Consider the following 15,016-nt stretch of genomic DNA (forward strand, 5'->3'; position numbering starts at 1 on the left):
TGCACAGACTAACTGATTAAACTGCACAGTTTAGATTTGTAAAGTTCAAATTAAATATAGTCTTGCGTATCACAATATATCATCAATGTCATCATATATCGGCCCAACCCAAGTTTGAACACAAGTAAGCGGTTTAGGATAAACACTGCAGTTCACACAACTGTAGTCTCTGAAGAGAAAACAATACTCTGAACCTCATCTTGTTCATCAATCATTTGGGAAGAAGATGGAACTCCGTGCTGCTGCAGGAGACATTTAGATTGGCTCTGTGCTGCTCTCATGTGATCATGCAATGGAAATAAATCATTGAAAGGGTGGAATATACAGTCAGTTGCCAGTTTATTAGGTACACCCATCGAGTACCGGGTCGGACCTCCCTGTAGCCATGAAGGGATGTACCTGGTCAGCAACAATGTTGAGATACGCTGTGGTATTCAAATGTTGCTCAATTGGTATTCAGGGACCTAATGTGTGTCAGGAAAACATTCCCCACACCATTACACCACCAGCCTGTGCCAGGATGGGGCCAAGGACTCATGCTGCTTATGCCAAATCCAGGATTCGTCAGACCAGGCATTGTTTTTCCATTCCTCAAATTGTCCAGTCTTGGTGGTTTAGTGTTTACAAGACTCTTCTTGTTTTTAGCTGATAGGAGTGGAACTTGGTGTGGTCATCTGCTGCAATAGCCCATCCATGACAAGGACTGACGAGTGGTACGTTCCAAGATGCCGCTCTGCACATCACTGTTGTACTGCGCCGTTATTTGCCTGTTTGTGGTCCGCCTGTTAGCTTGCACGACTCTTGCCATTCTCCTTCGACCCCTCTCATCAACTAGCGGTTTCACCCACAGGACTGCATGGTTGTTTTGGTCACACCTTTCTCGTAAACCGTAGACACTGTCGTGCATGAAAAGCCCAGGAGGCCAGCTGTTTCTGAGGTACTGAAACCGACACGGCTGGCACCGACAATCTTACCATGCTCAAAGTCACTTAGGTCACTAGTTTCGCCTATTCTAACATTTAATTGAACAGTAACTGAATGCCTTGATGCCGGTCTGCCTGCTTTATATAGCAAGCCGCGGCCAGTATTTTTGGGGTGGTGTACCTAATAAACGGTCCGCAGTATATTTTCCTGCCTTAAATACTGTACAGGCCTATGACAGGATGACATAATATCCCAGTGACAAATTTTGAATAATTACATTTTCCTCACCCTAATATGATTAAATGCCATGTCTCAGGTGATTAAGGACCCCTTCAACCTGACTCTAAATCCAACCACCACAGACCCAGGTCAGGGCAGGGCCAGACAAAGACTGGACTCTTCAGTGGCTTTAGACCCAAACACATTTGGACTTATCACTTGCATCACATCAGAGGAAACCTCATCCAGTTGCTTCTGTTCCACCCCTAGTAACAAAATCACTGATGCTGGAGCTTTTCCCCACTCACTCATACAGCACCAGGATATTGTTCCCAGGGAAGAACACTCACAGGTGGGCAGAGTGGCAGTGGGGCGGGGTGGACAGGGGAGGGCGATAATGGGGGACAGGGCTGTCTGAGTGGACAGATGGTATCTCATTCAGACTGGGACCCTCATGGAGAGAGAGGCTCTGGTTTCACCCAGGCCCAAGAAACATTTCACCACCAACCCGTTCCAAGCGCGTCTCTTTTACCCCGTCTATCCGTGGACATCGCTGACACTAGTGGTCTGTGCTCGTACACCCCGAGAGCTACTGTCAGGCCCACTGAAACATCGGCAAGATAAATTGAGAGATATTTTAAACCTCTTCTGTCCTGGATGTTCCCTGCTGTTGGCGAACACAGTGCATTACAGTACTACTGGAAGATCAGGGAGAGAGAATCAGATTCAAAGTCGTATCCCTACAAGGCAAATGGCATGGGGGCAGTTTGGTGCAGACACATCAGCAGATTCTTAACCTCTGACAGAAAATCCATACAGTTCAGAGACCTAGCGAGTTAAAAACAAAGATCTTACAACAACAAAAAAGGAGTTCAACTGATTTTGCTCATTTTTTTCAAGTCAAGTGAAACTATCATTTGCGTAAAATTACCAAATTAATTCAAATATGTGCTGGATGCTATGGTTGTCACACTGGTCGAAAAACTGGGGAACACAGTTCCCTCTCTTCTACTGCCCCATCTGCTATTTCTCCCCAGGGTTGTTATGTAATGTCAGTCAGAGTGGTTCTCCTGGACCGCCATGACAGCTCGCTGTCTTATTGCTGTGTCCACCCCAACACAATAACATGCCGGGCTCAGACCACAGACCCTAAGCCTTGGCTATAGTTTCAGTTCACACCACCGCCACCGTCCCAGAAGGCTTTGTGGGACCGTGCTAGCCACAGCCCCGTGTCGGGTACTTTGTGGGCGGGGCATCACACCTTGGTAGTAAATCAACTTTGCAACCCAACCAAAAGAAAAGCGGTGCACTATTTTTTATTACGACTGTCATTACGACCCTGTTAACGGTGGAATCTCGTACTTGGGCTCCTTTTGAGTTGTAACACAGGATAATAAATGGCCAACATGAGGCTATCCATTTACACACAAACAGCAGAATCATCATATCCCTCTGACAGGCTGATAGTTGACACTGTGGCAATGCGTGGGAGCTGGGTAATTGGAGCCCTTTGGGTTTATTCTGAGCATGCAAAACAGAGCATGTGGATGTGCTGAGCGGAGCCTACATGTCCTGCACTGCCGGGTAAAACGTTCAACCAGGCCCTTGCAGCACTCTCCTTTTTGGACAGGCCCAGTGTCCCTGTTTAGGATCAGTGTTGGCTTGGGAGTAGGAGTACGTATCCATAAGAGAAAGTTGCCATGAGGGAGGCCAAAACCACATATTTCATTTGATAGAGACAGACACATTAATATCACTTGTCTGATACTATCGTAACTCAACATTTTTAAGTTGGAAGATGTAAAAACAGACAGTACTACTCAAAATGTTTGATGAAGTCTTAATTCCTTGAAACACGACTGTCGTTTGACATCTGAAGGCTGTGCCCTTAGCTAAAGCCGTGTCTAGTTGTGACTGACTGGTGTAAACGGAGCCAGAGCAGAAGTGCTACCTGTGCAGGAAGTTGTGTTTGTGGAGGTGGGTGACACCAGCAGCGATTTCACAGGCCATCTTCTGCAGCTGCAGCAGCTCAGCATTTCGGAACATCCAATCCTGCTGAGACAGGTAGCTCCGGAGGTCCCCCTGAAATGGAGACAAATGCACAGGATAACACCTGTGTACTAGTTTCAATGCCAAAAACAGCATTTGCTTAGTCCTTATTTTAATATAAAATGGCACACAGAAACATCACAACTTGAAGCTCCTGTAATATGGACTTGAGTGACTATCTGAAGGTGCATTGTAACGGTCATCCACACAGGGGCAGTAGACTCCCTCCAACTGCATAGCTCTCTCCAGCCCAGCAGGGTTTTACTGCTGATGGGGGAGTAGAACCAAATAAGGGCCCAGCTGTTTAATACACCTAGGTCTATATGCTGTGTCACGGCAATTTTAAAATACAAAATCCGGCCAGTGGGGTGGATTGACTCTTGCCGAATGGCCAGGTCACGTTTCTGGGCACACAGTCAAAAGCTCCGTTTGGGAGAGGAGGTGAACGGGGCAGGCCAGGGGTGTGCGAGAACAACGAGTCCCACAGTCTGGGGAAATAGGTCGAGGGTGGCAAATTTAATTCCCACCCCTCAGATGTTGGGGAGGGCAGCTGAGGCTGATGCCAGAATGTAACTAACCACCAACCCACCAGAGACCTCTGATTGTAGTGGTACAAACCGTCACTATGTGGGTTAGGCCGAGGTGGCATGAGTGCAAGGCATTCATCTGTCAGTTTAGATCAGTAATGTTGGGATAATGAGTGAGTTGATGGATTCACTGACAAGGCTCCTCCTGGGGTAATAGGGGCTTGCCTCGTACTATTGTGTCAACAGTGGCTGTGGTTCACACCCTGCAGGCAACTCAAAGCTCTGAGAACTGCCATGAAAGGCTTGCATTCTCACCTACATCTCTCAACATAGTGCAGCCTCCTTTTAAAGGACAAAACCTTCACAACACATTGGTAAGACTTTTACCATTAAAATAAAAAAGTGTTGTGAAAAACAAACGACGGAAAGAACATTGAGCAAAGACCACAATGGACAAAGCCACACCCTTATTTTGACGCTGCGCCACTAATCCAGGATGGAATTTCACTGAAGGGGGCATTATAATGTATCATTTCAAAGGACTTTAGCTGCACACACCCTCTGCTACTTTGTCATTTATCCTACAAACACGAGGAACAGTAGAGGCCCCAATATGGAGCCCTGTGGAACACCACATGATATCCCTCTAGCCCCCAGGCAGTCCTTCACCAGGATCCATTCTGATCGGTCCCTAATACAAAGCCAGTCAGATCAACTGGGTCCTTGACAAGGATAGGATCTACTCCAATAAGGTCCTTCTATACACAGCCAGTCAGTGAAAAGGGCTGCAGGCCCAGGTATGTATGGGGATCAGGTCCACCACGGTGGGGGAGCTCTGGAGAAGGTGACTGCTGTCTCACCCGGAGCTAAGAGGACTCCTGTGGAATGTGGTAGTGAAAACACAGTCACTCTGCGGGGTCATACAATATACAGACAGCTTTCGGTAAAACTGTCAATCCACACGACTCAAGGTATTGGATCAGCCGTGTTTACTCAGAGCTCTCTGTGCCCTGACTGACTACAAGCAGCTTAGACCAGACTACTGACGGAACCACCATAACTCATTATTGTCTTGCTGGAAGATCCACTTGCGGCCAAGTTTCAGCCTCCTGGCAGAGGCAACCAGGTTTTTGACAAATATATCCTGGTACTGGGTAAAGTTCATGATGCCGTTGAGTGTTGACCTTAACAAGGTCCCCCAGGAACAGTGGAAAAAAATTTCCCCAAAACATTAACATCCACCATCATAATTTACAGTAGGCAGTGTTTCCGCTGCAACCATTTAGCTGTGGCACTGCAAAGTCATTGCCGTTACACTAAAAATATGTAGCATCTTTCTGCCAAGGCGCGCTTTGAAGATGCTATAACAGTCCACATTTACTTTTCCTCTGCAAAAACAATGACTAATGACTAGAAAATCCAGACAGCACCACAGTAGAATATTTGATATATTTACCTAGTCTGTTTGTTGTTGTGTTTTTTGCAAGATAAATGTTCCTCTCAAGGTGCATTCAAGTTGACAGTGTTATAGGAAGGGACAAGCGGCCAATTCTTAATGCAACAGCAGTTTTAATGGCATTTGTTTAAAAGAGCTTTCCATTCTTACTTTTTTCTTATCTTCAAAATGTGTGTAAACTGCACCATTGTAAACCCAGAGTTTTAGTAGTGGCATGGTTATTAAGAACATTAGCACGCCACAATTCACTGTGAGTGCATAGGGGAGTGTGGGGCAGAATGTAACACAGGTCAATGGTAAGGAAACTTGGGGTAAAACACAGCCCCACCGGAATATATTTTTTTTGGAGTGACTCAAAAGTGTGATGAGACCGATTACATTTGTTGCTGAGCAAGACTAGTGGCCACCAGGGATAGTGTTGGGGGGGGTAAATGGTGACATGACGTGGTTTCTGTAAGTGCAGGCAGGGGGCGTATGACCTCAAGTTACCCTAAGAGGTAGGCAGGCCTACATAATGTTCGCTGTGTTTATGCACATTTTTGGAACATCAAATTCATCAATAAGATACTAACTAATTAAAAGATCACATTTGGGATCTAACTAATGATTAGATCAATAGGATAAATGCAGATAAGCAAACACAAGATTCAGACTATTTACAGCCACTATGCAGTTTTCAGCTGGCCTACAGGCGATGATGCTTATTGCTAATAGCATTCCTAAAAATATGGACAATGCAAAGGCTATATTCACAATGTTCCAATATGTATAAAAATAAATAAATACAAGTATGGACCATGCATAGGCTATATTCACAATGGTCCAATATGTATAAAAATAAATAAATAAAAATGTTAAACAAATAATTTTACCAGTATGTTATTAGGCTCATTATATTTTAGACGGCGTGAGCATTATTTTATTTTTCATTCACTTTGGAGTAAAAAGTCCCCAGAACAGAGCTTCTCAATCTTTCAATATAAAAATTCTCTGGGGGGACCCCCTCCGCAACTTCTCCCCCAGAGCTCCCTTTTCATGTCATCCAACAAATGTAAACGTTTGCTAAACGGCATTGGTATTTGGATTGGTTGGTACTTTGGTCAGATGACATGAAAATAGAGCACTTTGGCCACGCAGACCAGTGGTGGGTTTGGTGTTGAAATGAGAATGTATGAGCAGAAAATAACCCCATACCTACTGTAAAATATGGTGGTGGATCTTTGATGTTATGGGGTTATTTTGCTTCCACTGGGGCCCTTGTTAAGGTCAACGGCTTCATGAACTATACCCAGTACCAGGATATTTCAGCCCAAAATCTGGTTGCCTCTGTCAGGAGGCTGAAACTCAGCTGCAAGTGGATCTTCCAGCAACACAATAACCCAAGCACACATTAAAATCAACAAAGAAATGGTTAATTGGCTACAAAACTGACATTTTACAATGGCCATCTCAGTCTCCAGACTTGAAACTACTATAAAACCTGTGGTTGGATAAAGGATATCAAGGATCTGGAAAGATTCTGTAGGGAGGAATGGTCTAAGATCCCTGCCAATGTCTTCTCCAACTCATAAAACATTTTAGAAAAATGCTCAGTGCCATTATGCTAGCAAGGTGAGGTAATGAAAAGTATTGAAAACAGGAGTGTAAATCATTTTGACCCCAATGTTTGATATGACGTTTTTATTTAATTTACTTTATCCATACAAATATCATGACACCTAAACAATTTAACAATAAAAAAGGTGCAAAACACCCCACCCATACCTGACAAAATAACAAGTCCTCAAAGCTCCTCCATAGACCAGATGCAAAAACTGTTGCAGAGACATCAGAGCTGAGCTACCTCATCAAGTTAATACCTCCGGCCAAGATGACCCGCTCAGTTACAAGGTCCACTCACACCCTCCTCTCCAGCCTGAAGTTGTTTAACGACCACAATAACATTAAGTCATAAGCCAAACCCCATCTCCGTCCTCAGGATGTCGATTAAGGCAGCCCCTTCCTACAACCAGAGGCCTCTGCTATAGTAGCGGCCAGTCAGTCACAAGGGACAGTACCAGGCAGAGAGAGAGAGAGCTCTGTCAGAGAGATGGGGGGCATCCCTCCTCCCTTTAGAGGCTAGATCTGGGTTGGGGTCTAATTTATAGAGGCTAGATCTGGGTTGGCGTCTAATTTATAGAGGCTAGATCTGGGTTGGGGTCTAATTTAGAGAGGCTAGATCTGGGTTGGGGTCTAATTTATAGAGGCTAGATCTGGGTTGGGGTCTGATCTATAGAGGCTAGATCTGGGTTAGGGTCTGATTCATAGAGTCTAGATCTGGGTTAGGGTCTGATCTATAGGAGGCTAGATCTGGGTTAGGGTCTGATTCATAGAGTCTAAATCTGGGTTAGGGTCACTTGAGGGCTCCCACATGTGCACACACACAAAGTCTGACACACACACACACAAAGTAAAATTCCATCTATGCAAACAAACACGAAGCCCAACAGTAAACACATTCAAGACAAACACACACTATATCAAACACACACTATATCAAACACACACTATATCAAACACACACTATATCAAACACGCCCAACTTACACACAAGCACACGCGTACACACACTAAACCGAGGGCTGATGCCACTGCGGGTAACAGCCTTTCAGATGCACTGAAAAATGAGCTCTGGCCGAACTGAATCAGAACATACCATTCACATGCCATGACTTACAGCCTGTCATCCCGAAACAGACTCAGCCGAAACACTAACCCCAAGAGGGGGAACGGAAACACATAGAAATAAATACTCTCAAACTCCCAGCTAATCCTAAAGACAGGCAGGACCTAATCAACAGGGTAATGTATATTCTACCAAGACTGAACATTCTGACGCGCGCACACAGCACGAGCTGACAAAAAAAGCACTATGAGGACCAACATATTGCCGGTGTGGAGAGAAAACACAAACACAGCAGGATGTGGGACTGGGCTCAGTGGGCAGATGGGGGGTAAATGGAGCCTGTTTGCTGGTTGAGGGAGGGACGGAGGGAATGTGAGCTGAGACAGGTCCCTGATGAAACCTGCTGCTATGCAGCTCTGTGGTCCTGGGCAGAGGGGCAAGAGGGGCCCAGAATAGATCAAGAAAAACACTAGATAAATCAGGCCATGATGGACAGCATTGACGGAGTCCAGCTCCCCAATAACCCAAGACGGATAGGCAAGCTCATTTAAGATGCACGGCTAAACCGGGAAGGGGGGGGGGGGTGCTTGGAGACGATGTCTACTTATTGGATGGCGTTGGAACTGGAATCTGAGCTACCCACAAGCGGAGCTTACCACAGTCAGACCGACAGGATGGTCTAATTACTCCCTTCCACTGATCATGAGTTAGGAAAAATGCCTGGCATGTTGACATATCATTTGGTGGCAGCTGTGGGATTCATCCAAAACATGTTCTGATGTTTTGACTTTTAAAAGTGTTCACTGAAACTATAATAGGTACTGTATATTGACTCGTACAATCATAAATGATAGTAATTGAGGACACTCACCAGCTCGCAGTACTCAAAGACCAGCAAGAAGGGGATAGCCTCCACACACTGGCCCAAACACTGCAGGATGTTAGGGTGCACCAGAACTCTATGAAGAGAAACACCGGTTAAGACAATCTACTGTAGTCTATATCACTGATGTGAATACTGGAGGACTACAGCTGGCATCTCTTCCAGTCCCATTCTGTTACTAAAGACTAGTGAAATAAGAACACTCTGCAGTGTCCAAGTTAGAAGGCAGAGGGTGCTGCTCCACTAGGAGAAGTCTGGCGTAGCGGTCATTATAATACCTTAGTTACTTTATTCAAGTACTGACAGATCCGTTACTCTGTTATTTCGATTCTTGCTATAATGCATTTTCTAGTGTGTTCCATTTAGCCAATTGTTGGAACTGGGCCTTTGGCAAAATCTTTATGAAAATCTGAAAATGACCCTGAAATTGCCATGACAATAAAATAAATGTCCAAAATGCCCCTTCTTTTCAGCCTCTCCCAGCAGACATGCCAGTAGCTCACCTGTAAGGGTCTCCGTGCTGCAAGAAGTCATTCTGCTCCATGGCACTTGCGTTAGCCTTCAGCTCCTTGACCACCGCCTTGGCCCCACCCGGGTCTGTGTAGATCTCACTGAGGAGGACCTGGACACACACACACAGGTTAGAGTGCAGGGAAGGAAACACACAGGAAGCATGTTAAGGGTCGAGCCAAAACACTGGTAGTCTGCAGGAAGGCAGGTCTTCCTGAAAACAAGGGAAGGATGGTGGGGATATAGCTAGGGGATGATGGGGGTGTAGCTACGGGATGGGTGAAAGGCAGGGTAGCCATGGAGAGACAGCATTAATCACAACATAGAACACACTGCCAGGTGGTGTAGGACCATAGGCTGAAGGGCTACTCTAGTCATATTTACCATGTTGATTCATTAAGAATGAGCTTCAACTGTGACGAAGTGAGCAGCTGTCTCCTTTTGTTATTACGTACACCAAAACTCAACCCCGGGGTGAAATACTCACTCCCTCTCAAACACACTGTACAGGCTACTGGAGACAACTGACTAAAGCGTCTGGAGTAGGGTTGGAATTTTGGGAAAGGTAACAGAATTTTGCGACCTTCGTCAGGAAGAAATGTCTTACCTTGCCAAACCAGCCGTTCCCTATCTCCTGGATGTAGCTGAGACTGTGACGGACCACCTGAGGGCCAGTGGATCCCACTGCGGTGGCCAACAAAAAAAAAGAACCCAGAGTTAGTGTGTGTGTGATCTGCAGGTATGTCGTAGTACGCAGCATTCTGGTCCCAGACCAAACCATGGTGACACAATAGCACCTGTTTGTTTTTTCTATTTTTATTTATTTAACCTTTATTTAAATAGGCTGTTGCATGATATCAAATGTTCATCTGTATGGTTTTTCCTCTGTGAAGAGATGCAGCCAGGGCATGAGTTCAATCAATACAGAAAACTGGAGCAGTTGTGTTAGTTATCTATACACAGTAGCAGGATTCTATTCAGATCAGATGCTCAGGCCAGGATATGTTCTAACTGTATTTACTCATTGCAAAACAACAGCAGTGTTACACATTATGGATTCCCAGGAAAATGGTACAGGAGTGTTTAAACAAAAGCTTCATACATTAAGATGTTAATCTACTTCCTTCCCATATGAAGCCTGAGCATGTAAACTGAGGCTAACCTTTGACCTTACACAGGGCCCATATGGAACTAGTACAGAAGGAAATATCCAAGGGTCAGTATTTCTGTCACATGCCACTGAATCTACTTAGAAATGTCTTACAGTACATGAGGAAAACAGCCGGCAGATGTGGCTTCACTGAGCCAAGTCAGCTAACTAAACCAACACAGACGTTATGCTAGGGTTGCCCACACAATCAGGTCAACAAACCTTGTTGAGGGGACTTAACATCAAAAGTATTCAGAGCTCTAAAGTGAAACTCATTTGGTCGCATATGTGACAAACTATTTTTTGTGCAGCCAGAGATGTTATTTTGGGAGCATTGTGCGACTTGGAAAAGATCTTCCAGATAATAACTGTTGTAGCCTAACGATAAGGCTTCGCCGTACCGTTGTTTCCGAGTGCCCTAGAGAAAACAATCTGATTTGATAGCGTCATGTTTGCACCATTACTACAGAAAAAAACTGCTTGCTTGTAGCCCAACAAGGTCAAAAGATCTGACCAATATTACCACCTAAACATTTCTATCTTCCTATAGCGGGAACCACATTTTACATTCAAACCATGCCATTGTAAAACTATTCACTAACCATTTATAATTTGTTCAGTCATGTCACCTCATTGGCGAGCTAGCTAACAACCTGGTAACTTTTTTTTTAAAGTCTTATTTAACTAGGCAAGTCAGTTATGAACAAATTCTTATTTACAATGACGGCCTACCCCAGCCAAACCCAAACGACGCTCGGCCAATTGTGCGCTACCCTATGGGACTCCCAAACATGGCCGGATGTGATACAGCCTGGAATCGAACCAGGGACTGTAGTGATGCCTCTTGCACTGAGATGCAGTGCCTTAGACCGCTGCGCCACTCGGGAGCCGTACCAGTTTATCCAAACATTTTGTGGCACAGAAAGAAAGGAAAAGGGATAGCTACTTCAGAAGATCAATGATCATAACAATGAATGAATGACAGATCCCTTGCATGTCATCATCACAAATGGGACATTTTTAAAGAGTGTGTACAATTAAATGTACTGGTTTTACACAATGTAGGAAAAAACTAATATCCCACAAATGACTTATTCATCAACATTTTAGCTTTTATAAAAAACTAATGTCTTTACAGTGTAGGCTGTATCTCAATCAATTAAAAAATCTGATTTTCTGGTGCTCCTAAATTTAATGTGGTGCTTCCTAACATTTTTCAGTTGAGAGGACCACTGCTACCAATAAAAAAAATGTTAATTTAGAGCCTCGAATGCATTACGGACCAGGAAGTAGAATATAAACTCTAGGCCTATATGCACCTCAGACAGATTTGGCCCCATCCTGTCTTCATATGAATCAGTGGGGGTACTCTTAGAGACTAAAATAATCTGGCTAAGCGTTTGAGTAAATCCTTTACAATAGTACATAAAATTACAAGGATTTGACCTACTCCCCAGACAAACAGCCTTTGTGCGATAATGCAGTCATGGTTTTGCATCAGTTGTGGACCTAATCTTGATCTTCGCAGGCTGAACATTATCTTTTTCAAAGGGCCCCTATGATAATCACCCTATCACTCCTTTAAATGGAGTGATCCCATCTAGCCATCAAATTAAGTCACAAATCCATAATAAGTACAAAGACATAAGCCCTGGCCATATGCAATGAACCAAAAGTGAATGAGTCGCTCTCACAACATTGTGTGTGCCTGATACAACAGCATCTGGGAGTGTTTGGAGACTAGCACCTGTCCACTACCCAAGGGGGAGCTACTGAGAATGTAGCACAGTCCTGTTATGCAATGACTGACTGGCACAGCTCAAAGGCTATCATACTGCATACGAGAAGCAGAGAAAACACTCCTCCTAAGAGAATGCCATAAATACTGAACGGCTGATGGAGGCCATAACAAAGTTGAGCTTTTATGTCTACTTCAAAGGAGCATGTGATGACGTTTACAGACTATAAACTCACTATAATGTCACTGGCTGGAAGCAGGGCTGATATACGGCTTGTCATGTGAGGAGAGAGTGGTAAACCCAGGGATATAGGCTGCCAGATCATTAGATGTGTTGTTGTCCCTAGGCAGTGCATGACAGTGTCCCAATTAAAGTGTAAAAAAAAAAGCAGGCAGGTTGGCATTTATTGGGATGATTTATGTACTCGAGGCAGCGCCGCAGAGTGGTCACTAGCTGGCACAGCCACAAAGTCATAAAATGTTATTAACCCTAACCACACAGCAAACCTTATGCCCAACCGTAACCTTAAATTACAACCAAAAAAAAGCATGTTTGTTTTTATAAATTTTTACTTTGTGTCTGGTTCATGTAACGGAAACTGCTCTACTCTGCCTCCAGGACAAGACTCATCCCAATCAACCTGTAAAAAGCAGAGGAGAAAGTCCAAAGGGAATGATGACGGTATCAACTCCACCTGACTGATACAGTAAGACAGCTGGGTCACATTCATTTCATTTGAAAATTTGAAAATGTTTCGCAACAGGAAATAAAAAAGTTGTATTTCTTATGTGCGTTTACAGGAAGTCCCTTCCTGTTTCAGTCGGTTTGGTGCCTAATAAACACAACCCTGGATACTGTATGCCAAGTTATGGCAAAGGGTCAGGATTTAAAAAATCTTGGTCCTATGTGTAGTGTGCTGGTAGGACTACGCATCTAAGAAAAGTAAGTGTGTCTGACCCCTGACCTGAGATACGGGGGGGTGTCTCCAGATGGGGGGGTCCAGGCAGGGCCACAGGGGGCACTGCCAGGGTGTACACCTCAGCAGGGGATTGCATGGAGGGGGTGTCTTCAGCTGGAGGGGTGAAGTCAATCTCATCCTCAAAATTGTCCTCAAACTCCTGAAAAACACAATAGTACAACTGTGTTGACCAAACACAGGGATCCTACTTCTGACACCAGTATATGGTATAATTGTATGTGTGTTACATATGGATGAGGCAGAGCGAGATTAACATGTTTAATCCTTGATCTGGACCAAAACAGAATTATCATATTAGCATTTTTTGCACATTATGTTCAAATCATCTAAGTGACTAACATTTAGTTGATACTTTTGTATTACTTGGACATGAGAAAAATGCTAATATCAGTCCCATGACTTGAATGGGACTTGGATTTGTGCCACAAATGCTAAAACGTTAGCATTTGGAAACAGTGCCAGGGAAACTAAACCAAAGCATGGATTTACTTTGTCAAACTTGGACCATAGACTGCTTAGGAAACCAATGTCCTTTTTTAATTTTTGTGAAATATCCCTTTAACTCGTTACATTAATCATAGCCAATATCTCAAAGCAAGGGTTCTAAAATTCTGGGTCACGGCAGGTAGCCTAGTGCTTAGAGCATTGGACCAGTAACCGAAAGGTTGCTGGATTGAATCCCCGAGCTGACAAGGTAAAAATCTGTTGTTCTGCCTGTGAACCAAACAAGGCAGTTAACCCACTCTTCCCCGGTAGGCCATTATTGTAAATAAGAAATTGTTTTTAACTGACTTGCCTAGTTTTAAAAAAAGGTATAATTTAAAAAATGTAAACAATTTAAAATGAATGGCCTACAGAGTAGAAGTCGACCAATTATGATTTTTCAACACTGATGCCGATTAAATCGGACAATTTTTTAAATTTATTTGTAATAATGACAATTACAACCATACTGAATGAACACTTAATTTAACTTAATATAATACATAAATAAAATACATTTAGCCTCAAATAAAATGAAAAATGTTCAATTTGGTTTAAATAATGCAAAAACAAAGTGTTGGAGAACAAAGTAAAAGTGCAATATGTGCCATGTAAAAAAGCTAATGTTTAAGTTCCTTGCTCAGAACATGAGAACATATGAAAGCTGGTGGTTCCTTTTAACATGAGTCTTCAATATTCCCAGGAAGTTTTAGGTTGTAGTTATTATAGGAATTATAGGACTATTTCTCTCTATACCATTTGTATTTCATATACCTTTGACTATTGGATGTTCTTATAGGCACTTTAGTATTGCCAGTGTAACAGTATAGCTTCCGTCCCTCTCCTCACCCCTACCTAGGCTCGAACCAGGAACACATCGACAACAGCCACCCTCGAAGCAGCGTTACCCATGCAGAGCAAGAGGAATAACTACTCCAAGTTTCAGAGCGAGTGACATTTGAAACGCTATTAGCGAGCAACCAGCTAACTAGCTAGCCATTTCACATTGGTTACACCAGCCTAATCCCGGGAGTTGATAGACTTGAAGTCATAAACAGCTCAATGCTTGAAGTATTACGAAGAGCTGCTGTCAAATGCACTAAAGTGGATATATATCGACGGAATTAATCGAACAAAAGGACCATTTGTGATGTGTGATGTTTATGGGACATATTGGAGTGCCAACAGAAGAAGCTCGTCAAAGGTAAGGCATGATTTATATTTTTATTTCAGCGTTTTGTGTCGCGCCTGCAGGGTTGAAATATGCTTCTCTTTGTTTACAGGGGTGCTATCCTCAGATAATAGCATCGTTTGCATTCGCCAAAAAGCTTTTTTGAAATCTGACATGTTGGCTGGATTCACAACACGTGTAGCTCTAATTTGGTATCTTGCATGTGTGATTTCATGAAAGTTTGATTTTTATAGTCATTTA

At 43.6% G+C, this 15,016-nt stretch overlaps 1 protein-coding gene across 1 annotated transcript in view; it reads right to left on the reverse strand.

Moving 5' to 3' along the window:
- lmtk2 (lemur tyrosine kinase 2) overlaps nucleotides 1-15,016 on the reverse strand; it is a 47,045-nt gene that overhangs the window by 13,157 nt on the left and 18,872 nt on the right. Inside the window, 5 exon segments of the mRNA XM_042319195.1 lie at nucleotides 3,095-3,225; nucleotides 8,712-8,799; nucleotides 9,227-9,345; nucleotides 9,841-9,917; nucleotides 13,087-13,240. Coding sequence (XP_042175129.1) covers nucleotides 3,095-3,225; nucleotides 8,712-8,799; nucleotides 9,227-9,345; nucleotides 9,841-9,917; nucleotides 13,087-13,240 — 569 coding nt within the window.

Source organism: Oncorhynchus tshawytscha, unplaced genomic scaffold (genome assembly GCF_018296145.1).
Source record: "Oncorhynchus tshawytscha isolate Ot180627B unplaced genomic scaffold, Otsh_v2.0 Un_scaffold_1341_pilon_pilon, whole genome shotgun sequence".
Classification (NCBI taxonomy): Eukaryota; Metazoa; Chordata; class Actinopteri; order Salmoniformes; family Salmonidae; genus Oncorhynchus; species Oncorhynchus tshawytscha.